This window comes from Vitis riparia, chromosome 18 (assembly GCF_004353265.1).
Source record: "Vitis riparia cultivar Riparia Gloire de Montpellier isolate 1030 chromosome 18, EGFV_Vit.rip_1.0, whole genome shotgun sequence".
Lineage (NCBI taxonomy): Eukaryota > Viridiplantae > Streptophyta > Magnoliopsida > Vitales > Vitaceae > Vitis > Vitis riparia.
Genome location: NC_048448.1, coordinates 35,587,151 through 35,611,876, shown reverse-complemented (window position 1 = coordinate 35,611,876; position 24,726 = coordinate 35,587,151). Strand labels below are relative to the sequence as shown.

At 32.1% G+C, this 24,726-nt stretch overlaps 2 protein-coding genes and 1 pseudogene across 2 annotated transcripts; 2 read left to right on the top strand and 1 right to left on the bottom strand.

Annotated features, from left to right (window-relative positions):
- Positions 1-4,134: 4,134 nt before the first annotated feature.
- On the bottom strand, positions 4,135-4,872 carry LOC117905792 (valencene synthase-like). Its single transcript, XM_034818660.1, has 2 exons — positions 4,791-4,872; positions 4,135-4,484 (listed from the first exon to the last, which is right to left on the bottom strand). Exons 1-2 carry the CDS (start codon positions 4,870-4,872, stop codon positions 4,135-4,137), a joined length of 432 nt encoding a protein of 143 aa, XP_034674551.1.
- A 2,142-nt stretch (positions 4,873-7,014) lies between these two features.
- LOC117907684 lies at positions 7,015-8,742 on the top strand (annotated as a pseudogene).
- Positions 8,743-20,676: 11,934 nt separating this feature from the next.
- On the top strand, positions 20,677-23,051 carry LOC117907590 (valencene synthase-like). The gene is made up of 7 exons (XM_034821183.1): positions 20,677-20,799; positions 20,909-21,182; positions 21,271-21,643; positions 21,723-21,941; positions 22,021-22,159; positions 22,241-22,489; positions 22,596-23,051. Exons 1-7 carry the CDS (start codon positions 20,677-20,679, stop codon positions 22,884-22,886), a joined length of 1,668 nt encoding a protein of 555 aa, XP_034677074.1. The 3' UTR covers positions 22,887-23,051.
- The last annotated feature ends 1,675 nt before the right edge of the window (positions 23,052-24,726 follow it).

The following is a 24,726-nucleotide window of genomic DNA, read 5'->3' as shown; positions in this document are numbered from 1 at the left end:
AATAGAACCAGCAATGGCAGCCTAACTTACCTCACATGTTAGTTTGTTGTGGACAGAAAATACCATGAAAAAGCTATATATATATCTAGGTACCTATGCTTCTATATTCTTTTTTTTAATCCACTAGGTTTATTCTCTAGAGGTGATCTGATGATCATTATCCTGGACTTGCCGACAGACATACTGGTTCAATGGGCTGGACAGGTTTAGCAAAGTCCTCTATTATAAAATGTATTTTCCATTGAATTGATATAGAATTGATGTAAGAAGTCTCCCATGGGACTCACCCAAATGGGATAGGTCCTTGAGAGAATGTTGTTGCATGAATTATAGGCATGTCTTGTGGCCTATATGTGGTCTGGCATTCCTTCTTGAGTGAGAATCTCATCTATGTGGCCCAGTAAAGAAGTGTTATGCCTCCACAAAAAAAGTTAAGGTTGATCATATAAGAAACCCAGTACAGAGAGGGCAAAGAATTGAGATGAAGAACTAGAACACAAACATGGACATTGTTCCAGTGGAGAGCTTGAGTAGCAAGATAATTTCCCTCCTTGAGAAAGAAGCCTCCTTGTTAGTGGGAGTTTGGAATGAGCTTGCTGAAATCCAGCAAGAGTTGGTGAGCATGAAAGCCTTTCTAGTGGACATTGACAGAAAAGGTGTCAGATCAGAAGGTGAGAAAGCTTGGGTGGCAATTGTGAGGGACATAGTCTATGATGTAGAAGGCATCATTGATGAGTACATCTATTCCATGAACAGACCAAAAAGAGATGGAAACTTTGCAAGGTGTCTTGATCAAAGTTTATCTTCCAATGAACCTGTGGACAAGGCATCTATGGAAGTAAGCATGGATATGCATCTTTGGAATAAAATAAAAGTATCACTTCCTGATGGTAGGCATGGAAGCAGAGTCTAGCTTACAACTGAAAAGAAGACATTGCAGCTTCTTTTGGAGATGGATGCCATGTTCACCATGTTAATCCACTGGGAAAGAATGAGTCATGGACCTCTTCTGTATGAATGCTTTTTTTGCATTCCCAATAGTTGCCCCCCCCCAAGCTCAAAACCGTAGCTAAAGACATTGTGACAAGTGTGAAGGCCCATCTCTTGCTATTGTAACCTTGAGTGGTCTTCTGGCTTCCAAGAAATGGGAATGTGAGTGGTGGAAAGTTCATGATAGCTTGAAGTGGGAGCCAAGCAACAATCCAGCTCTTGAACCAGTTTGGTTGATCAAAAGCTTTCAAGATGCATGATCTTTTGCAGGAACATGTTCTTCTATCTCAGAAAGAGAGAATTTTTGCACTGCCTATGATGAGCTACAAGCAATAGTAGACAGTAGAGCATGGTGTTTGTCAATTCAAAAAAGTGATAGAGAAGTAAAATTATTGATAGTTGCTCTTTATTTTTGTTTGCCATTGACTTGAAGACTCCATCTTCCCTGAACACATTCCTATCTGAATTCAATTTCAGAATACTAAGAGTCTTAGATCTGGAAGGTATCCCAGTTGGTATACATATATATTTTTTTGATAGGTGTATCCCAGTTGATATATTACCCTATAAAATACTTCATCTGTTCAATCTAAGGTATTTGAACTTGAAAAAGACGAAGGTGAAGGAGCTCCCAGAATCAATAGGGAAACTCTGCAATCTTCAGTCCTAGAACATTTGGGAGACAAGGCTAGGGCGTCTAGAGACAGTTCCAAGTGGGATAGCAAAGTTGCAGAACTCACAGCAGTATCTGGCAATGTCCCACATGTGTGGTGGGATTCATGATTTGAACTTATATGTGGGATACTGGCACCCTTAGACAATTGCAAGTTAAAGAACTTGCAAGTTCTGGATCGTGTTGAAGAAGTGGGCAATGTACTGAAACAAGTAAAAAGCATGAAACAGCTCACTAGATTTGGCATTTCAAAGGTGAGGGGAAGGGGATGGGATGGACTTATGCGGTTCAATTCAAGATGGTGAAAGATCAGGAGGAAGTCCTCCAAATAGACGCAGCATCAACACCTCCTCCACCTCTTCAGAAACTTGTTCTGGATAGATAGATGCGGAGAGTTCCAGATTGGTTTCACTCACTTGACAGCCTTACATCTTTGAATCCAAACTGGCCAAGATTGAGAGAAGACCTGCTTCCTTACTCCCAAGCTTTACCAAATCTAGGATGGCTTATGCTTGTCAAGGCATATGCTGGGAGGCAGTTGTGCACAGTTCCGAGTTGCATAAGCTTACAGCTTTATATTTACATGATTGTCCTGGTTTGGATGAGATAATTATAGAGAAGGGGGGCCTTGTCAAAAACTCCAGAAACTATTCCTTGGCAGGTGTGCTGATCTGAAGAAGCTGCCTCAAGGTAATGAATACCTTGCCATCCTCTAAGAAATGCATTTGGATGTTGTTGTTGCAGAGGAACTTGCAGAGAGCATACAAGGTGAAGGAAGTGTTTGATCACCCAAAGGTATGGCACATTCCCATCATAAACCATTACTAAAAGCTTGTCTCAGCAAGGTGATTGTATCAGGTTCATTTGTTTTTGCCTTCCCATCTCTTAACTGGAAAATGCAGAAGGGATAACTTGCTGAAAGGAAGGGCCAGCACTGGTGGAACCTTCAATAGGTTCTTTTCTGTGTTGGTCACTTCTGACTCTGAGAATAGTCTGTCACTATTGCAATATCCCTTTGCTTTCTTTCTATCGTATGCATGTAAACACATTTGGCATGTAAACACCCTCTGTTAATTTTTGATTGAAAACAGTTTTTTGAAAATTTGTTTTCAAAACAGGCTGATTTTTGGAAAGTTTGAGGTGTTCTTTTTGAAGTGTTTTGAGAAACAATTGGAATTTGAAAACAAGTTAAGAACTTTTACATCATAAGGAAGTGTGCAGTGCCTTCACGAATGTTTGAGTTTTTAAACACTTTATTCTTAAAAATGAACTAATACTTGTTTTTAGGAATTGTTTTTAAAATAATCAAATAACCAGAAATGCCTTGGGTGCAGTTTTCTTTGGGCTGCAGATGCTATTCCTGTCTCTACAAATGGATTGGGGAATACTTTGAAAATGTAAGAAGATTAGTACAACTTTGAAATGCCATGGACCATACTAAATGTGAGGGGGTGTGAAGTTTGAGGAAAGTGCAAGGGAAAGGAATCAAGAGTGAAAAGAGGAAGAAAAGAAAGTGGGAAGGAAAATGAAATTAAACTAAGGATATGTTTGGTTCCTGGAAAATTTGAGGGAAAGAAAATACGAAGGAAAAGTAGAAGGAAAGAAAAAGTTAAGGAAAATAAAAAAATAGATTAAAAGTTGATAAATTATTTTTTTTGTTACTTTAAACTCATTTTATTTATTTTAACTCATTAATATAAAGATTAAATAATTTAAAAATACATAAGTTTTTAATTAGTTTTATTTATATTTTATTTTATTTGATATTTTTTATAGGACAATCAAACATGAGAAAATTATTTTTTTTAATATTTTTTTTCTTTCCTTTGTACTTTCCGAGAACCAAACATAGCCTAAGGGAATATGGAATGGGGATTGGAAAATTTTCCATTTCCTATATTTTAATTCATTTATGTAACCATTAGAAAGGTGAATCAATGAAATCAAAATCCATTCCTTGAGGATTTGATTCATTTCTTTCATGTTCTAATTTATCTCTTCCTATTATATTTATTTATTGTTTAATAGTATTATACTAATATTTATTTTTTTTATATTAAAATAAATTTATTATTTTAAATGTTTGAGGAAAAGATTTTAGTTATATCTGGATCATAAAAAATCAATTTATCTTCCCATTGTATATGTTAAAGATGATGGATTGTGAATTTTTAAATCACTTCAATGATTTAACATCCATGCACACAATAAATTAACATGTCATCTATAGTGGATATTATGGAAAGTACTTTGGTCGTGAATATTGGGGCTCAGAAAACATAGCAAGTACAAAGAAGTAGCTTTCCACCAGTCTATCTCGAGCAAATGGTATCTTCATGCCAAGGTCTAGTTCTTTATGCCACCTAAAATAAATTAGCATGGTTAGCAATAAGAGAAAGATAGCTCTTAATATCACTAGGTGTATGCATGGGTGCTTTAAAACTTGACCTGTAAAGATTGCTCAGCTCTTCCTAGTGCAGTGACTGCACCAGGTTGAAGTCTAACTTCGCCAGCTTCAGCAAAGCTTTATCATGCGAAGCTTCATGTTGGTAGATGGATATAAACAACCTCGCTTCTAGTCTGTACGAACCTTTCCTAATGGGCTGCTTCAGGGAATGAGTAACTTGTTCTGCAAGAGGATATTCTAAATGTTCTACGACCGACTCAAGGTGAGTGTTGGTAAAGACGAGTGCTTCATCAAGTAATCCTTCTTCATGCACTCGGAGATGTGTGGCTTCATACAACCCTAGTATGCCTCTCACATCATTGATCAAAGATTCCTGGAAGCCCCCTTTTTCATCCTTGAACTTGTTGAATATATCTACAATATTTATTCTCAAAAATATGATATAAAAGCGTTCCGGAATAAGATTGTGATGATGTTATTAAGATTTCATTTTATCTAATAGATGATAGTTCATGCCTTACCACATGACATATTGAATCCTTCTTGTCTTAGCAGTCAAAATTAAAGAGAAACATTGAATCAATAATCATCTTTATGATCAACATCATAATGGCTATCATAGATATGTTGCAATGCTTCTTCCATCTCTCTTTCAAAGTGGTAAGCCACCCCAAGCCGTTGAATTCGATCCAAATAGTTCAAATGTTGTGTGCGGGTTACCAGCAGCAGCCATTAGCCCTCTTCTCACTTCCTCTTTCAGATCTTCAGCCTGCTGCTCTTTATGGCCACGGGCTATCTGCATGTACAGCGAAATTGCATACACAAACTATTGTTTAGAAAAACATTGGATGGTTAAGATGTGTTATATGTGTATATATATATGTCAAAAATTACCTCATCAGCTAGAGTGTAGCTAACGAACCTCTCACCCCATATGCTAGGGCCAAAATCTGCCTTTGAAACCCGTAACCCCAATTTCTAGAGTGGGAGTTCTCCTAGGTTTCTTACCTATTATAGTTGGATAAGGCTTGTCTTTTGCTGAAAGGCAAAAGATATCTAAAAAAATAAGGCTTACATTATAATAGTGATGCAATTCTTCAATTTGGTTTAAGATAATAGTTCCAAAGTCTGTAGTCAATTTCAAGTAAATTGGTAACTATACAATTATTGTATCCACATATGCCTATAATAATGTGTTATTAACATTTGATATAAAAAAAATAGTAACAACAACGATATATATAAAGAAGTTTGAGGAATGCATTATATATGCAAGAGAATGAAATAGTAGAAGGCTTTGAGGAATTATCATTGTTGTAGCTAGGAAATATATATACAAGGGTCAGAAGGAAATAAAAAGGAAATAAATCGCTTTAGCTCAATTTTAATTAGAGTGAGTTTGATAGTTATTTTAGAAAGTGTTTTTAATATTTCTAATACTTAAAATTTTTTATATTTCAAATATTAGAAAGGTTATAAATACTATCTAAAATTACTGTCAAACACACTCTTAATCAATTGAATTGTGCTGATCTAAATGAAGAGAAATAAACCGTGTTTCTATTTTATAGGCCAAATAGTGGCTAAATGGTTATGTGAACATATACTAATAGTTAATATTGATCCCTTGAATGTATAATTTGGTGGAAGGAAGACCAATTGCAATAGCTAGCCTTGCATTGTCATATTGGTCTCAAATGGCGAGTGGGTGATTTAGTTGGTTATGGAAATAGTTGTGTATGTGATATTTTATATCGGATAGAGAAAAAAGTTCTTAATATTATATAAGTATCAACTTCTCTTAACTCTATAAATGCGTTTTAAAGTTATGAAAGTCTCTTTAAACTTAAAGTGGATAATAACTACATTGTTGGGTGTGAATGATTACAAATGGTATTAAAATTGATCTTCTACTCTAGTGTGAGGGTTTGTTTAATCCAATTGGAGGTATTTGTCTAGTTGACCCTATAATTTTATGGGACATAATAAGGACATCGTGTCCCAAAGTGGGCAATATTTAAACGACTGGATGTTGGTCTATCAGTGCTCCTAAAGATGGTGAAGATCATGCAATGCATTGCTAGCTTGAAGCAAAATTCCGTGAGAACCTTATTTCTTGGTGAGGGCTTGGTAAGAATATCCTATACATTTGATACTTGATGCAACGAATATATCATTTTCCATGTTGTAGTTGATTATACATTTTGATAATTGGTTCAATGAACTTCATCATTTTCCATGTTTTTGTCTATTATACATTTCATTATTGATTCAATGTTGTACAACTTTGATAATATAAGAAGACTAGTACCACTTTGCAGTGCCTCGTAGCATGCTATATGTGAAGTTTGGGAAAAGTCCAAGGGAAAGGAATCAAAAGTCAAAACGGGAAGAAAAGTAAGCGAAAAGAAAGTGGGAAGGAAAATGAAATTAAATTCAGGGAATATGGAATTAGGATTGGAAAATTTTCCATTTTAATTAAAATCAAAATCCATTCTTTGAGGATTTGATTCTTTTCTTTCATGTTGTGATTTATGTATTCCAATCTTCATTTCGTTTTATACCATCAGTGGCTGCTCAATAATTTTATTTATTTTTTCTATCGGGGTTCTTTCATTTTTCAAAAGAATGAAAAAAAGTGTAAATATGATGTGTTTTTCTTTTATTTTCTCTCCACTACTTAATACTGATACAAGAAAAAAAAACATCTTTAAATATAATTTTTTTTAAATTGTATGTATTTTTATGAATTTTTTGAACTTTTTAAAAGTTTTTAATTAAGCAAATAGATTTCAAATAAAATAATGCTTAATATAAAATTTTATTAATTTTTAAAAATAATTTCAAACAAAAAAAAATCAATTCAATTAGTATTAAAATATATTATAACTCAAAACCGATAAAATTAACACTAGAAAATCACAACCCTAAGTTCATTCTATGTTTTGGTGATGATTACACATATATTCAACAGGTACACAGATGAAAAGGGAAGGTTCAAGGAGTCTTTGATCAATGATGCATGTGGCCTACTAGGCTTGTATGAAGCTGCACATCTCAGGGTGTGGGAAGAAGATATACTAGATGAAGCACTTGCTTTCATCACCACTCACCTCAAGTCTATGGTGGAACATTTAGAATACCCTCTTGCAGCACAAGTCACTCATGCTTTATACCGGCCCATTAGGAAAGGCTTAGAGAGGCTAGAGGCAAGGCCTTACATGTCTATTTACCAAGATGAAGCTTCACATAGTAAAGCTTTACTGAAGCTTGCAAAGTTAGATTTCAACCTACTTCAGTCACTGTACAAGAAACAGCTAAGCAATATCTCGAGGTTAGTTTTCAAATCGTGTATGAACTCAAGTTCAAACAGTTTACTAGGTCCTTTATGTGAGTTAATGTATTTTCTCAGGTGGTGGAAAGACCTAGATTTTTCTTCGAAACTACCTTTTGGAAGAGATAGAGTGGTGGAATGCTACTTTTGGATAGCAACAGCTTGTTTTGAGCCCCAGTATTCATATGCTAGAAGAATACAGACCAAAATACTCGCTCTCATAACAATTATTGATGATATGTTTGATGCATATGGCACACTGGAAGAACTGGAGCTCTTTACAGAGGCAATTGGGAGGTTCGATATATGCAAAATTTACCCACATCCAATGATTTTTTTTATTTTATTTTTATTTTTATATATTTGAACTTTAAAAGGGAACTTGGTACTTGATTTTCAGGTGGGATATTAACAGCATATATCAGCTTCCGGAATACATGAAGCCATGCTATCAGGCAGTCTTGGATGCCTACAAAGAAATTGAGCAGATGGAGAACAAAAGAAGATCATATTGTGTTCACCATGCAAAAGAGGCAGTAAGGGTCTCTGAGTTCTATCTGGGCCCCTATAACATGTGATGTACGCTAGAGTAATTATTTGTTGGCAATGGTTGAACATATTTCAGATGAAAAGGTCTGTTCGAGCTTACTTCAATGAAGCCAAATGGCTACATGAAGACTATGTACCTACGATAGAAGAGTACTTGAGTGTTTCACAAGTCACCTCTGAGGTCACCTTGTTCACTGTCATCTGCTTTGTTGGAATGGGAAGGATGGCAACCAAAGAGGTCCTTGAATAGGTGTGGAATGACCCAAAGATCGTCGGAGCTTCCTCCAAAATTATGAGGCTCATGGACGATATGGCTTCACACAAGGTACTATGCTATATAACATATCTCAAAGACAACGGGGTCTTCATAAGAATTTAATTACCTTTTTGGTAAACATTTCCTGTTGGTTTTTGTGTAGTTTGAGGAAGAGAGAGGACATAGTGCATCAAGTGTTGAATGTTACATGAAGCAACATGGTGTCTCAGAGCAGCATGCATACCAAGAGCTTAACAAGCAAGTCGAGAATGCATGGAAAGATGTAAACCAGGGCTGCCTTAAACCTCCTACTATTCCAATGCCTCTCCTTACATGGGTTCTTAATTTCGCACGCACCGGGGATTTCATGTACAAAGGCCGTGATTATAGGTTCACGAATGTTGGAGATGTGATGAAATATAGTATTGCATCACTGTTCATGGACCCTATGCCAATATGAGCCTGGAGATTTGCAATGCTAATAGGCTTTCTGGCTTCTGTTTTATAATTAGCCCTTCTAGTTTGGGGTCTATGTTGGAGAGAATGATATATATATATATATATATACAAAATTCTCAACCATATTAAGGCAATGACAAAGTCACAGTGGGAAATGGTAAGAATCTGTTAATCACACATGTTGGATCCAAGACACTACATTCTCATCACCAAGCTTTTCATCTGAAAACCATCTATCACGTTCCTTAGCTTACCACAAACCTCATCAGTGTATGAAAGTTTTGTTCAGATAATCACATATTCATTGAATTCGATCCTACTTTCTTTTGTGTCAAGGACCAAGCCACCAAGAAGAATATGATCCAAGGCACCTATTGAACATGGGCTCTACAAATTTCCTAGCTCTTCTCTTCCACCATCATCTTCCTCAATGGCTCTTACAGCTCAGTCTACTGCTGACATCTCCCTATGGCACCAAAGGTGTTGTCACCCGACAGCTCCAAGATTAAGACATCCTAACCTCTTGTAATGTTCCTTATTCTACAAACAAGTTCAATCAAATTTGTTGTGCTTGTCAGCTTGCTAAAAGTCACAAGCTACCCTTCCCGCTTTTTTCTTCTCGTGCTTCCCAATCTCTTGCACTCATTCATGCAAACTTATGGGGACCAGCCCATACTCTTGCAACAAACGGTGCCAAATATTTTTTAGTGTTTGTTGATGATTTCTCTAGATTTTCATGGATCTATATGCTGCATTCCAAAGATCAAGTGTCCTCTTATTTTGTTCAATTTCAATCATTTGTTGAAAAACAATTTGAACTTCCTATCGAGTGCCTTTAGTCTGATACTGGAGGAGAGTTCAAGGCTCTCACTCAATTTCTGGTTAAACAGGGTATTCTTTATCAAACTTCTTGCCCCTATATACCTGAACAGCATGGGAGAGCTGAGCATAAGATTTGACACATAACCGAAACTGGACTTGTTCTTCTCATTACTGCTTCTTTGCCTCTCACCTTCTGGTCCTACAACTTCCAAACTGCAGTGGCTCTCATCAACTGCGTGCCCACTCCTCTACATTCCTATGCTTCTCCCTATCAGGTTCTTTATAAAAAATCTCCAGCTCATCATCTATTTTGAGGTTTTGGATGTCTCTGCTACCTATATCTCAGACCTTATAACCTTCACAAGTTTGTCCCTCGTTCAACCCAATGTATATTTCTTGGCTATAATTCCACTAACAAAAGGATATCTGTGTTTGCATCCTTCTTCGAGGCATGTTTATGGCACAAGACATGTTGCCTTTGATGAGATTGCCTTCCCCTTTCACCAATTGTCCTCCGTCGCCTCTCACTCTTCTCCTGTTGTGGAAAAACTCCTGCCTTTCCTGCACCTCCTCATTCTTCCCTACCACCTCTATCTCCTAGTTCCAATTCCCTACCACCTGCCACTACATCATCTATCCAATTTCTACCTCCTCTAATTCAGGATCCCTCTACTGCCTCCCCCACCTCTGCTCCACCCTTACCTTCCTTCCTCAATACTCATCCCATGGTAACCTGTTCAAGGCAGGCATCACAAAACCCAAGGCTCTTCTTGCATTTACTCCCACTAAACCCAACACTTTTCGACAGGATATTAAGGATCCTCAATGACAACTGGCAATGGTTGTTGAATATCAAGCTTTACTCCGTAATAACACTTGGTCCCTTGTTCATCTCCCTTCTCATGGAAATATTATTAGATGCAAATGGGTATTTCAATATTGATCATCACAAGGCTTATCTTGTGGCCAAGGGTTTCACCGAAACTCAGGGAATTGACTATTTTGATACCTTCAGCCCTATAGTGAAGCCGAATTCTTATTATTCTCACTCTTGCACTTTCATCCCAATGGCCCATTTGACAACTGAACATTCAAAATGCATTTCTAAATGGTGACCTTCACAACCAGGTCTTCATGCAACAACGCCTTGGCTTTGTTCATCCTCAACACCCATCTTACGTCTGCCATCTTCACAAAGCCCTTTGTGGGCTTAAACAAGCTCCAAGAGCTTGGTTCCACAAACTCAGTACCTCTCTTACCACTTGGGGATTTGAATCTTCTTGCGCACACACCTCTTTATTCTTCAAACATGCAACATCTGATGTTCTCCTCATTCTTGTCTACGTTGATGACATCCTCGTCACTAGTAGTTGTGCCTCTCAAGTTACCTTTTTTATCTCTCAGCTCAGCTCCACCTTTGCTCTTCGTGACCTTGGTTCCCTTTACTATTTCTTTGACATTGGGGTTACTCACAGTACTGATTCTCTTCATCTCTGCCAACAAAAATATGTGCATGACCTGCTCACTCGTACTGCCATAACTGATGCTAAACTTGTTCTTACACTGGGTTCCTTGGCCAAGCCTCTCTCTCTCACTGATGGTGATCTACTTCATATCGCAACATTGTTGGCGCATTACAGTATGTTACTGTTACACGTCCAAACCTTTCTTTTGCCGTTAACAAGGTATGCCAGTTTATGGCTTCCCAACGACCACCCGCTAGCTGGCTGTCAAGAATATAAAAAGTAGTTAAAAATAAAATGAAAATATAGATTTAAAATAAAAAATAAATTAAAAATGAATAATTAAAATTTTAAAAATGATAAATATTTTTTTTTTTTTAAAGTTTTCAAAAAAATCTCAGATATTTTCAGATATATCAGCGATGTATCCGATATATTCGTCGATATATCTGATACATCGTTGATATATCTCCAATATTTTGATAGACTTCCTCTATAGCTTCGCGCGTCGCTTGACACTCGATTTTTTCGCCGATTTATCGATTTCAAATTAACCGAAATATCGACATATTTCGGGGATTTTTGTGATGTATCCGATATATTCGTCGATATATCTGATATATCGTCGATATATTTGATATATCGTCGATATATCTCCAATATTTTGATAGACTTCCTCTATTGCTTCGCGCGTCGCTTCACACTCAATTTTTTCGCCGATTTATCGATTTCAAATTAACCGAAATATCGACATATTTCGGGGATTTTTCTAATATTCCTTCCGTTCGATAATGTTGCTTAATATCCTTTCAGGGTCGTCCGATATCCGATATATTGGCGAAATATCACCAATAAAAACCGATTTTTCAATCCATGCTTAATAGTGGGTTTCCCTTTTGTTTGGCCTCTCGTAGACCCCCATTTTGGGGCTCGGTTTTTTATTATCTCTATTTTCTTTGCAGGTGTCACCACCCCTAGAGAGCCACGTGTCGCCTCTTTGGTGGTTGATAGGGAATCAACATTGCTTTTCGGGGACCTATGGTAGGTTGACACGTGGAAGAATATTCTGGAGAGCTGATTTCCGTTATGGGGGAGCGTATGAGAGAGGATATTCTACAGGCATTTTGATTCTTACATGTGCATGATCACCTTGAGTATTCATTGATTTCCGCATCAATTGTCACATCAGCTTCATTTTATTAGTAGAGACCCGACTTTAGGGACTTAGAGGGGTGCTACGGTGTTTACTGTACCTTTCCGATAAGTAACCTGACCCCCGAGCTCGATCCGGTTTTTCACGGATCACCTTTTCCAAATAAGGAGTCACACTTAGGGTTTTCTTTCTTATTTTGTTTACCCTTTAAAAATAAAACAAAATTAAGTGGCGACTTCAATTCATTTTTCTTAATCAGTAAAATCATTTTCAAAATAAAAATCGAGCTCGCCATCGAGTGGAAAACGCATAAGCCGAAATGCGGGGTCCACACCTCTGTTTTTTTTTAAAAAAATCCTTTCCGATTCTATGGCCTTGAGTGAGCATTATGTATTTCAACTATTTTGACATGTTCAAAATAAATTACTAAGAATTTAAAGGGAATTTGTTTGACAAGTACTTTTTTTTTAACATATTTATTTATACATTATTTAGTTTAGGTTGCATTATTCTATGTAAATAATTTATTGGGTATGAGAATTATTTTTATAAATGGCGGAGTAGATTCAATTTTAGATATTTATTTATTGAGCATGAAAATTATTTATTAAAACATGGTTTAACAACCATGCGATGGAATCAACCTGTTAAACAAAATAAACTAATACTATATTATTTTAACTTAAATTATTTCTTGATGGTAGCAATGTTGAAAAAACAAATATCAATAAAGACTAACCTTAATGAGAAAATAGTAATTAACATAATTTTATATTGACTTGTAAAATTGGTAAAAAACTTTTGCATAGATAATCGTTTTCATGATTAGGAATTAGAGAAAATTTTGTAGAAGATTTTTCCAAATTTGAAAATAACTATGGAAGAAATTCAACTTAAACACGTGTCTTTGTGGAAGAGTTGCATTGGCAAGGAAAGCTACACACAATATTAGTCTATATTGCCAACTTTAAAATATTAATATATGTATATAGCGGATGTTGTCATTATGTCTTATTTATATATATATATATATATATATATATTGACATCTCAATTAATGATGCTAACCCTCAAATCCTTCTTTCTTGGGGTGAATGTTAGTTCTCATGTATGAAGGTAGGTATGGTTGCTCCAATCATCTTAAAGTCCGTGTTATATTTGTAACAAAACTTTTGCATAGATAATTGTTTTCATGATTAGGAATTAGAGAAAATTTTGTAGAAGATTTTTCCAAATTTGAAAATAACCATGGAAGAAATTCAACTTAAACACGTTTCTTTGTGGAAGAGTTGCATTGGCAAGGAAAGCTACACAATATTAGTCTATATTGCCAACTTTAAAATATTAATATATGTATATAGCGGATGTTGTCATTATGTCTTTTATATATATATATATATATATATATATATATATAGACATCTCAATCAATGATGCTAACCCTCAAATCCTTCTTTCTTGGGGTGAATATTAGTTCTCATGTATGAAGGTAGGTATGGTTGGTCCAATCATCTTAAAGTTCATGTTATATTTGTAACAAAACTTTCGCATAGATAATCGTTTTCATGATTAGGAATTAGAGAAAATTTTGTAGAAGATTATTCCAAATTTGAAAATAACTATGAAGAAATTCAACTTAAACACGTTTCTTTTGTGGAAGAGTTGCATTGGCAAGGAAAGCTACACACATTCATTGAACAATCTTAGGCCCATTTTTCCAAGCAGCCTAGCACGTTGTTTGAATTAAACCCCTATGGATTGATATTGATTGGATCCATTACCCGTCAAGCATTCAATCCCAAAGAATTGATTATTCAAACTCTATGAAATATAGGTTTCGCTGAGTAGAGGAGTTCAAACACATTAAATTGATATTTTAAGTAAATATAATGTGGAAAATGAAACCTACTAGATCGATAATGACCACATTGCAAACCGATCTGTAGGCTAGTTAGGGCAATCCCCTCAAAATTCAAAAAATAATTAAGTAAATAAAATGTAATTATTAATATTTTTTAAAAGTAGTTATCGACTCGAAATGGGTATTTTTTATATACGAAGTTTAATCAAGTAGTAGTTCTTATGTTAGTAATTTAATTTTCATCTACTAGATCCTAGCCACACCTAATATTAACAACTTGTTTGGATATTCTGATTGAATTTAACCAAAGAGACTCTAGAAGACCAATATTTTTCTTGTCATCACTCTCTTCCGAGCACAACTCTTCCACACCGTGGGCCCCAAAACTAAACCAAATTCCACATACTTTTTAACTACATACAGCCACTGCATTCCAGGCTGTGTCTCTCATACTCACGAATTCATCTTTGAAGGTATAGGACTGTTCTATCATTGTTCCAAGTAATTGACATGTTCCGTAGCCCAAATTCCTAAACCCAAAAATCGCTCTGTGGCAAGCTTGAAGGTAATTCAATGAAAATATGCATAAAGCTCAATGGCTTATTTACTTATTTGGAAGTCATTTTTCTTCATGTGTTGGATGATAAAATTTGTTGGTCTAGGTTACACGTTCCTGCAAAGAGGAGCAGACGGAGGATCTGAAAAATGAATTGAAAATGGAATTAATACATAGTGTTGATTATATATTGAGGGAAATTAGGTAAAAGTTGGATATATTAATACCTAGGGATGTTTGGTAAAACTTAATACTTATTATTTAATGACTTAAGTTGACTTTAAATTAAATTATACTTAAATTATTGACTTAAAACTTATTACTTTAAGTATTAAGATATAAAATTAACTTAAAATTTATTTAAAATCATTAAGTTGACATATTTATTCTTATAAATTATAATTAGAATAGAAAATGTTAAATAACAATAGAAGTTATAGAATTGTTAAAGAGGTTACGAAGATAATTAAAACAAATAAGAATAAAAAGATAAAATAAAAATATAGACTTAAAAATAAATTAATTATTTTTACTTATTATTTAAAGTTATTTTTTACTTTAAATCATATTATTAAGTTATTTTACTAAATATACTTAAATTACATAATGACTTAAATTAAATTATTAAATCATTTTAAATTATTAAGTTGATTTATCAAATACCTACTTATTAAATGCAAATATAGAAGGAAATTAGGAAAGCAAAGTAGATGGGTTATTAGGTGAAAGCATATCAAATCCACATATCCACATATCACACTTTTACCAAAAACCCACCTCATGCCAAGCCTATAAGTTGTCAAAGTCCTTACGATCCAACAACCTTCTTATGGTTCCCACACGGATTTCTATTTTTATCAAAACAAAAAGTTTATATATATATATTATAATTCATAGAGAATCTGACAATTAAATAAAAAGATAAACTCATTTGTGGAATATAATTAATAAATAAAAAAAGAGAAGTGTTAGAGTTTTAAATTATCATTATTTTATATTTTTTATATTTTAAATAATATAATTAAAATAATGGATAAAAAAATGTGCTCTTTCAAGTTTTGTACCTTATTTTCAAGTTGGTATTCTTTAACATAAGTCAAATTCTAACTTATTCAACTTTGACAATTTTAACCTAACCCTCGTATTGGTACAAATTAGACTATTCTACCTTACTTAAGTTACCGTCCTAAAAAAATCATGAGAATTATGGACCACCTTATTACGAATGTTGTATATTAAATTTCCAAAATTCATATTTTAAAATTAATAAAATTGAAGTATTTTCCTTCTAGAGATTATTTATTATTATTTATCTTTACTTTAATATATATATATATATATATATTTCATAGGTAGAATTTTCCTTAATGGCCTTTGTACACATACCTGGGTCATTAGAATACGTGTCAAATATAAACATGCTTTTTAAATTTAATCATTCTTATTATAAGTTTATTAATATTATTATTATCATTATTAAAATTTTATTATATACCTTGTAAAAATAAAAGTTATGATTTTAAGTAAGGTTGCAATTTGAAGTTCAAGTTCATTAAACTGTGCAAACTTTAGCTTTCTATTACTATATATATATAAAGAATCAATTCCGTCAATTCATTATTTTTTAAGAATTAAAAATTACATAAATATAGATGGTTATATTTTACGAAAACATTGAAACAAAACAATAAGTGTGACTTAAGAATCTATTTACATAAATATTATAATCATTGATATATATATATATATATATATATATATATATATATATATTTGTTTATTAATAATTTTATTCTTTTTCATTTTGACTTAAGAATCTATTTAAATAGTGACTTATTCTTCAATAAAGATTTAAAGTTATTTTTCAATCAATCGAACTGTCATAGGTAAGTGTGAAAATGATTGAATAAAGACAAGTTAATTGTCACAAATAAGTGTGAAAAAGATCAAGTAAGGACAAAGGGTTGAATTGGGAGTTTTAATTTACATAAAATGTTTTAATTAATTTGAAAAGAATTTTAAATTGAGAATTTGAAAAAAAAAAAAAAGAAATTTCCAAATAATCAAAATAATTTGGAAATGAATTTTAAATTAAGGATTTAAATTTTAAAATTTGAAAAAGGAAAATTTTTATAAATCTTTTCTAATTTTAAATATGAAATATTTCCAAATCTTTTTAAAACTCTTAAGTTTCTAAATTGTTTTTAATAAAATATAATCTTTAAATTAAATACAACTATATTAAGTTTTCTCCTATATATATCTTACCTAAATATATATTTGGTGACAGAGTGACTTGTCTTTCCATTCCTAATCTCTAAAGAAAGAATTCATTAGAAGGACCTACATCCCTTCGGAAGCTTAGAGGAGCTAGAGCATTGGAGGTACTATGTTGTGGATGTGGATTAAGGTGTAGGCCCTAACGAGTAAATTATTAAGGTAAAACGGTTAGGTAAATATGTGTACTTTAATTTCAAATAGTGGATTGCAAATTAGAGGTTTTAAACCTTGTGATTTTTTATGCCCACAATTAGTATTGATATTTTCAAATTAAAATTTCTTGTGTCCCTTATTTGATTATTTTTATTATTTTGATCTTTAATTATTTTGATTATCCCTATTATCTCCTAGTTTAAATTGAGTTAATATTATTTAACTCTTATATTATTATCTTTAAAAATCACTCCACTCTCAATGTCATCCTCTGTACAAAGCGTATATATATATATATATATAATTCACAAATATTGAAAATATATTTAATATTAAAATATCATTCCATGTAATTTGGAAGAATTCAAAAGATGTAAAAGATATGATAATATATGTATAATTATTTTTTATTTAAAAATATTAATAATTACATTTGCAACTTTATTTTGTCCTCATTATTTAATTAATATACAAAAAGATATGGGAATAAACTTATCAAAAGAATTGTCATAATAGAGCTTTATATTGTTAAAAATAAGTTAAATTAAGGTGGTATTTATTTTTGTACTTAAATCAAAATGAAAATTAATTTAACTTAATTGTAAATATAACTTAATAGAATTAATTATTATATTTTTTGTTTTTTATAATTTTATTTTTGTTAAGCATTAAATATTAATTGGGTGAGAGCTAGTCCTACTAAGGTTGTGCTTTGACTGATTCAAAAAATTATTTTTAGTTTTGAGCAAAAAGTTTAATATTTTACTTTTATCTATTCATTAAAAAAATCTTAAATTTTTTTTTTTTTTGTTTTATTCAAAATAGTGAATGGAGTTTGAGTCGAATTTTAATTATTTGGTAAAATAATAAAATTAATTTTTTATTTAAAAGAAAAAAATAAAGGTAAGTCAAAGATATAAAGATAATTATTTTATTTTAAATAAGAAAGATTTAAATAAATAAATAAATAAAAAGATAAATGAGCTACAAATTTTAGGATTAATTGATTAAAAGGGATGAAAAGATCCAAAATTTGTAAAACTAATCTCTTCCATTTTTTAAATTGAAGAGTAACACATGTTTGACATAAATACCCTTAACATTTTCATTATTTACATGTGTATTTTAAAAGAAAATGTTATTTTTGTAAGAAAAAAAGTGAGAGTATTCTTATCCAAAATGGGTATTTTTTGGATGAAAAAAAATGGTTTGCAATTTGATATTTCGTTCCCCTTTTTAATCGGTTATCCTCAAATTTTATTACAAATTTTAGGATTAATTGATTAAAAGGGATGAAAAGATCCAAAATTTGTAAAACTAATCTCTTCCATTTTTTAAATTGAAGAGTAACACATGTTTGACATAAATACCCTTAACATTTTCATTATTTACATGTGTATTTTAAAAGAAAATGTTATTTTTGTAAGAAAAAAAGTGAGAGTATTCTTATCCAAAATGGGTATTTTTTGGATGAAAAAAAATGGTTTGCAATTTGATATTTCGTTCCCCTTTTTAATCGGTTATCCTCAAATTTTATTACAGAAAATACAAATTCTAAAAATATTTAGTTTTATTTCTATTTTTAAATTTAAATATATTTTTACCTTAATTTTATTTTTATTTCAAAATAATTGATGATGATTTAGTTGAATTCTAATATTTAATGGAGTTTTAGTTGAATTCTAACACTATAATATAAAGTGACCCGATAACATTATAAAATCAATTTTATTTAAAAATAAAAATAAATAAAGTTGAGTTAAAAATAGTATTAAATAAATTAACTTTAAAAATAAAAATTAATAGTTTTACCTTAAATAAAAAATATTAAAAGAAAAAAAATTAGATAGATAGGCTTTAAATTTTATTAAGAGAAACATAATTTTTTTTTTTTAAAAAATTGTTTTTATTTATTTTCAATTTTAAAATTTTATTTCTATTTTTTATTTAAATGTATTTTCAAATTTTATTTTAATTTTATCTAAAAATAGTTAATAGAGTTTTGGTTGAATTTTAAGACTATAAGATAAGCGAATAGATGAAATTATAAAATGAAATTTTTTTATTAAAATGAAGAGAAAGTTAAGTTAAAGATACTATAAATTATGATTAGAAGAATGAATATCAATATAAAAAAAAAGTGGTTTTATCTTAAATTAGAAATATTAAAAAAAAATAATAATATATTGAAAAATATAACTTTGTGGTAGAAGAGCAATGACTATGCTCTTTTGAATACCCTAGTTTATGTTCATTTTTTAAAATTTAAAAAGAATAAACATCTTTTAGATATGAACAAAAATAAATTTAAATAGATTCTTAACATAAAACCTAAAAAACATTTGTTGTTGGCCAAAAAATCCAACTATGAGCCCTTTTATGACAAGTGAAATTTCCAAATCTTCTGAAGAGTTTTTTATCTTAGTATTAAAATCTAAAAGCAGAATATATATACTAAGAGTTACCTTTTTAACAACTAATTTATTTTATTTAATGTAATAATATACATTAATATAAATTATAGTTGAGTTTTTTTTTAAAAAAAAATTTGGCATATGCTTGTATTACTTTGTTAGCTTGGAGGACGAAAAGCCTATACAAATAATGAGTTGAATGAAATAAGAAGCGAGTAAATTACATGTATCAATGAAATTGTAATTTTTAAATTACAGAAATGAGTACATGCATTAATATATATGAAAATATATAGTGATTATGACATTTGAGAATCTATTTATTTTGAACGATGGGAATTAAACTTCGTAAAATTTCAATGTAGATCGGAAGTAAATTTTTTTGTTACTTGAAATATTTACAACTTCTTTCCTGTAGTGATGTTATTTTGTAATAGAACTTCCCTGGACAATCGTTTTCATGACTGGGAATTGAATTAGAGAAAATTTTGTAGAAGATTTTTCCAAATTTGGAAAAATCGCATGTAGAAGAGTTGCATTGGCAAGGAAATCTACACACTCATTGAACAGTCTATGCCCACTTTTCCAATCAGCCTAGCACGTTTTTTTGAATTGAATAACCACGGATTGATATTGATTGGATCCATTATCAGTCATTCAATCCTAAAGCATTCATTTGTCAAACTCCATGAAATATAGGTTTGGCCGAGTGCACATTTCAATACTAAACTTGTCCAAATACATTAAATTGATATTTTTAGTAAATATGATGCGCAAAATGAAACCCACTAGGTCGATAATGACCACATTACAAACTGATCTGCAGGCTAGTTAGGGCAATCCCTCAAAATTCATAAAAAAAGTGAAGCAAATAGAATCAAATAGTAGTTCTTATGTTATTTTTTCAAAAAATAGTTATCGAGTCTGGAAATGGGTATTTTTCATTTACTTGAAGCAGATTGAGGATCTGAAAAATGAATTGAAAATGGAATTATACATAGTGTTGACTATAAGAATTTCAGTGGATTCAAAAAGTCCCAATTTATACCTTAGCCGCCCCTAATAGTTTCGGCTCTTGCTTCATAAATTTAGCCAAGGGACTCATGAAAAAACTTTTTCTTTCACGTCATCAATCCCTTTCATACACTACTTTCAACATTATTATTTTACATTATCTTCAACAATATACAGTTTCTGAAGGCCATTGCTACCCTATAAATGCAATGGAGCTTCCCACGCTTTTGCACTCAATACTTACCAAGTCAGCTTTCAAAGTAGTGTTCTACTATCGTTCCAAAAAATTATCATGGCGAGTCAAGTCTTATCAAGCCCTCTAGGACAATTTTCTAAACTGGAAAATCGTCCAGTGGCCAATTTTCACCCTACCATTTGGGGTGACCAGTTCATATCCTACACTCATGAAGACGAGGTAATTGAATTACAATATGTGTTAAATCTTATATCGCTTATAAATACCTATATATTCGAAAGTTGCTTTTCTTAATGTGTTGTTTAGTAAAATTACTTGGTTGCCTCAGGTAACACGTGCCTGCAAAGAGAAGCAAGTTGAAGATCTGAAAGAGGAAATTCGAAGGCAGCTAATGAATGCAGCTGGTAACACTTTCCAACAGCTGAAATTTATCAATGCCGTGCAACGTCTTGGGGTGGCATACCACTTTGAAAGAGAGATAGAAGAAGTGTTACAACATATTTATGATAGCTATCCTGATGGTGATGATATGGAAAGTGATATCTATAATGTTGCACTTCAATTTCGGTTACTAAGACAAGCTGGGTTCAATATTTCATGTGGTAAGAGCCCAAAGAATGATCATGTGTGAGCTAAAATGCATCATTCTCATAATTCCAATCTTATGTTTAAATTATGGTATTTATGTAGGCATGTTCAATGAGTTCAAGGATGAAAAGGGTGACTTCAAGAAAGCTTTGGTCAGCGACGTAAGAGGCATGCTGGGCTTGTATGAGGCTGCGCATCTCAGAATTAATGGAGAAGACATACTGGATGAAGCACTTGCTTTCACCACCACCCATCTAAGGTCCATGGTAGAACATTTAGAATATCCTCTTGCGGAACAAGTTGCTCATGCACTAAAGCAGCCCATTAGAAAAGGTTTAGAGAGGCTAGAGGCAAGGTGGTATATGTCTATCTACCAGGATGAAACTTCGCATGACACAACTTTACTAAAGCTGGCCAAGTTAGATTTCAATCTAGTGCAGTCCCTACACAAGGAGGAGCTAAGCAATATTGCTAGGTTTGCTTTCAAATCACTAGCAGATATACCTAGTCACCTTCTCATTTTACCCTGAGCTAATTGTTTGAATGAATTTTAGGTGGTGGAAAGAATTAGACTTTGCTACAAAGCTACCTTTTGCGCGAGATAGATTGGTGGAATGCTACTTCTGGATACTTGGGGTGTACTTTGAGCCTCAATATGTCCGGGCTAGACGAATTCTAACCAAAACAATTTCCATGACATCCATTATAGATGATATATATGACGCATATGGCACATTTGAAGAACTCGAGCTCTTCACCAAGGCCATTGAGAGGTTTGATTAATGCAAATTACCAAACCTTCATCATTTATACTGTATGTGATACTTAAATCAAGCCTGGTTTTATTTTCAGGTGGGATATTAATAGCATAGATCACCTTCCAGAATACATGAAACACTGCTATGTGGCACTCTTAGAGGTGTACAAAGAAATTGAGGAAGAGATGGAGAAAAAAGGAAACCAATATCGGGTTCAATATGCAATAGAAGCGGTAGGACATTCTGCATTGACTTTGTTTTGTATAGTAACATATCGTAAGGATATAGATGTAACTTGATTGAATGTTTGACAGATGAAAAACCTAGTTAGAGCTTATTTTCATGAGGCTAAATGGTTCCATGAAGGACGCATACCAACAATGGAAGAGTATATGAGGATAGCACTGGTAACCTCAGGTTACTACATGCTTACAACCATGTCTTTCATTGGTATGGGAGAAATTGTAACAAAGGAGGCCTTTGATTGGGTGATCAGTGACCCTAAGATTATCACAGCATCAGCTGTAATTGGTAGGCTCATGGATGACATCAGTTCACATAAGGTATTGTGAATATAGTATTTCTTGTTAAGCTATAATTTGACCTTGACCTTAAAGCTCAATCAATTAAACATATTTACTGTACTCTTCTTCTAAACTATATATGCAGTTTGAGCAAAAGAGAGGGCATGTTGCCTCAGGCATTGAATGTTACATGAAGCAATATGGTGCCTCTGAGGAAGAGGTATACGATGAGTTTCAGAAGCAAGTTGTGGATGCATGGAGGGATATTAACGAGGAGTTCCTACGACCTACAGTTGTTCCGATGCCTCTCCTAATGCGTGTGCTTAATCTTTCTCGAGTGATGGATGTGATCTACACGGGGGAAGATGGGTACACTCATGTTGGAAAAGTGATGAAGAATAATGTTGCATCACTGCTCATTCACCCTATTGTATGACCAAATGGATCAAGTTGATCACCATCTACATATTCTGCCTTACCTAGGGAGTAGGATGAATAAAAATTATTGTAATAGTATGGGAGAGACCTATAATGTTTGCTACTCTCTCTCGGTTTGGTGGTGTTTTACATCATACTATCATTTGGGCTAAAGGTATTAATGTTATTGCGTTCTAAAAACTCCATCCTAAGATGCAAACATAAGCAGGTTTTTTTTATTGATTTTCGTTTTCTATTTCTTGCATCCATTTTAATATATGTTTAAAACACATGGATCAAGTTTGAAACTTTTTTGTTATTCAAAAATCGTGTCGTGGAGAAAATTCTCCATGGAAAATCACTTGGTGGAGAAAATTCAAAATACATCATCATCGTAGAAAATCACTTGACGGAGAAAATTCAAGTATAAAAATCACATGGTGTAGAAAATTCTCCATAGAAAATCACAAGAAAATTCAAAATACATCAGCATCATGATGTAGAAAATCACTTGACGGAGAAAATTCAAGTATAAAAATCACATGGTGTAGAAAATTCTCCATAGAAAATCACAAGAAAATTCAAAATACATCAACATCATGATGTAGAAAATCACTTGACGGAGAAAATTCAAGTATAAAAATCACATGGTGTAGAAAATTCTCCATAGAAAATCACGAGAAAATTTAAAATACATCATCGTTGTAAAATTCTCCATAGAAAATCACAAGAAAATTCAAAATACATCAGCATTATGATGTAGAAAATCACTTGACGGAGAAAATTCAAGTATAAAAATCACATGGTGTAGAAAATTCTCCATAGAAAATCACGAGAAAATTAAAAAAACATCGTCATCGTTGTCATCATCCTCCTCCTCCTCCTCATCATCATCACTAGACATGCTAAAAGTTTTGTTTCATCATCATCATCACCAGACATGCTAAAATGCTAAAAGTTTTGTTATATATACCATGTAAAAAATAAAAGTTATGATCTTATATTAGGTACCATGCAGAGTTTAAATTTTTGCAAAATGAAAAGAGAAAAAAAAGGAAGTTATGAAGAATCAAATCAATCAACTCATCATTTTCCAAGCAAGGATTAAGATATTAAAAATTACATAAAGATGATGATTATATTTTAAAAAACATTAGAAAAAAACAATAATAAATATATTGAAGTTGTTTTTTTACATAAAACAATATATGTATAATAACATAAATACATTTAATTATAAAATATATATGATTCCATGTAATTTGAAAATATTCAAGGATGCAAAAGAAATAATAAATATTTTTTTTTACAAACAAATATTTATAATTTCATTTACAACTTTATTTCTTCCTTTTATTTAATTAATATAGACAAGGAATAACAAAAGACTTACTAAAAGAACTATCATGAGCACGTTTTATATTTTTAAAAATAAGTTCAAATAAATTTTAAAAATAAGACAATTAAATTAATATATTTTTTAACATTTTATTTAATATTTAATTTTGTGCATAGATATGTCATAAAATTAGGTTAAATATAGTATATGTAATTATAAACAATAAGGGCAAGCAGCTCAGGTGGCAAAGTAGGCACCTCCCTTCCAACATGCACCTTCAAGTTTTTTTAGCATACTGATGTAGCGAATTACGGGAGAAAGTCACCATATATTGCCAAAATTAGTGATTAATCGAAAAAATAAGAAAAGAACATGATTAATCGAGGTAGATTATGAAAATTTGATAAAAATTCATTAAGTGAAATTCCCCCATAATTTTCTATATCGGTGATATTTCATGAACATTAATCATGATTTCCAAGTTCACAAGTTTACCGTATCTACAAATTGGTATGTCAAA

Excerpts from the sequence above, each read along its gene's own strand:
- LOC117907590 (XM_034821183.1), top strand. The coding sequence starts at position 20,677 with ATGGCGAGTCAAGTCTTATCAAGCCCTCTAGGACAATTTTCTAAACTG. Across the intron at positions 20,800-20,908 it reads CCTACACTCATGAAGACGAG|GTAACACGTGCCTGCAAAGA; the intron begins GTAATTGAATTA and ends TGGTTGCCTCAG. Across the intron at positions 22,490-22,595 it reads ATGACATCAGTTCACATAAG|TTTGAGCAAAAGAGAGGGCA; the intron begins GTATTGTGAATA and ends CTATATATGCAG.
- LOC117905792 (XM_034818660.1), bottom strand. The coding sequence starts at position 4,872 with ATGCAGATAGCCCGTGGCCATAAAGAGCAGCAGGCTGAAGATCTGAAA. Across the intron at positions 4,485-4,790 it reads AGGGCTAATGGCTGCTGCTG|ATATATTCAACAAGTTCAAG; the intron begins GTAACCCGCACA and ends TAAATATTGTAG.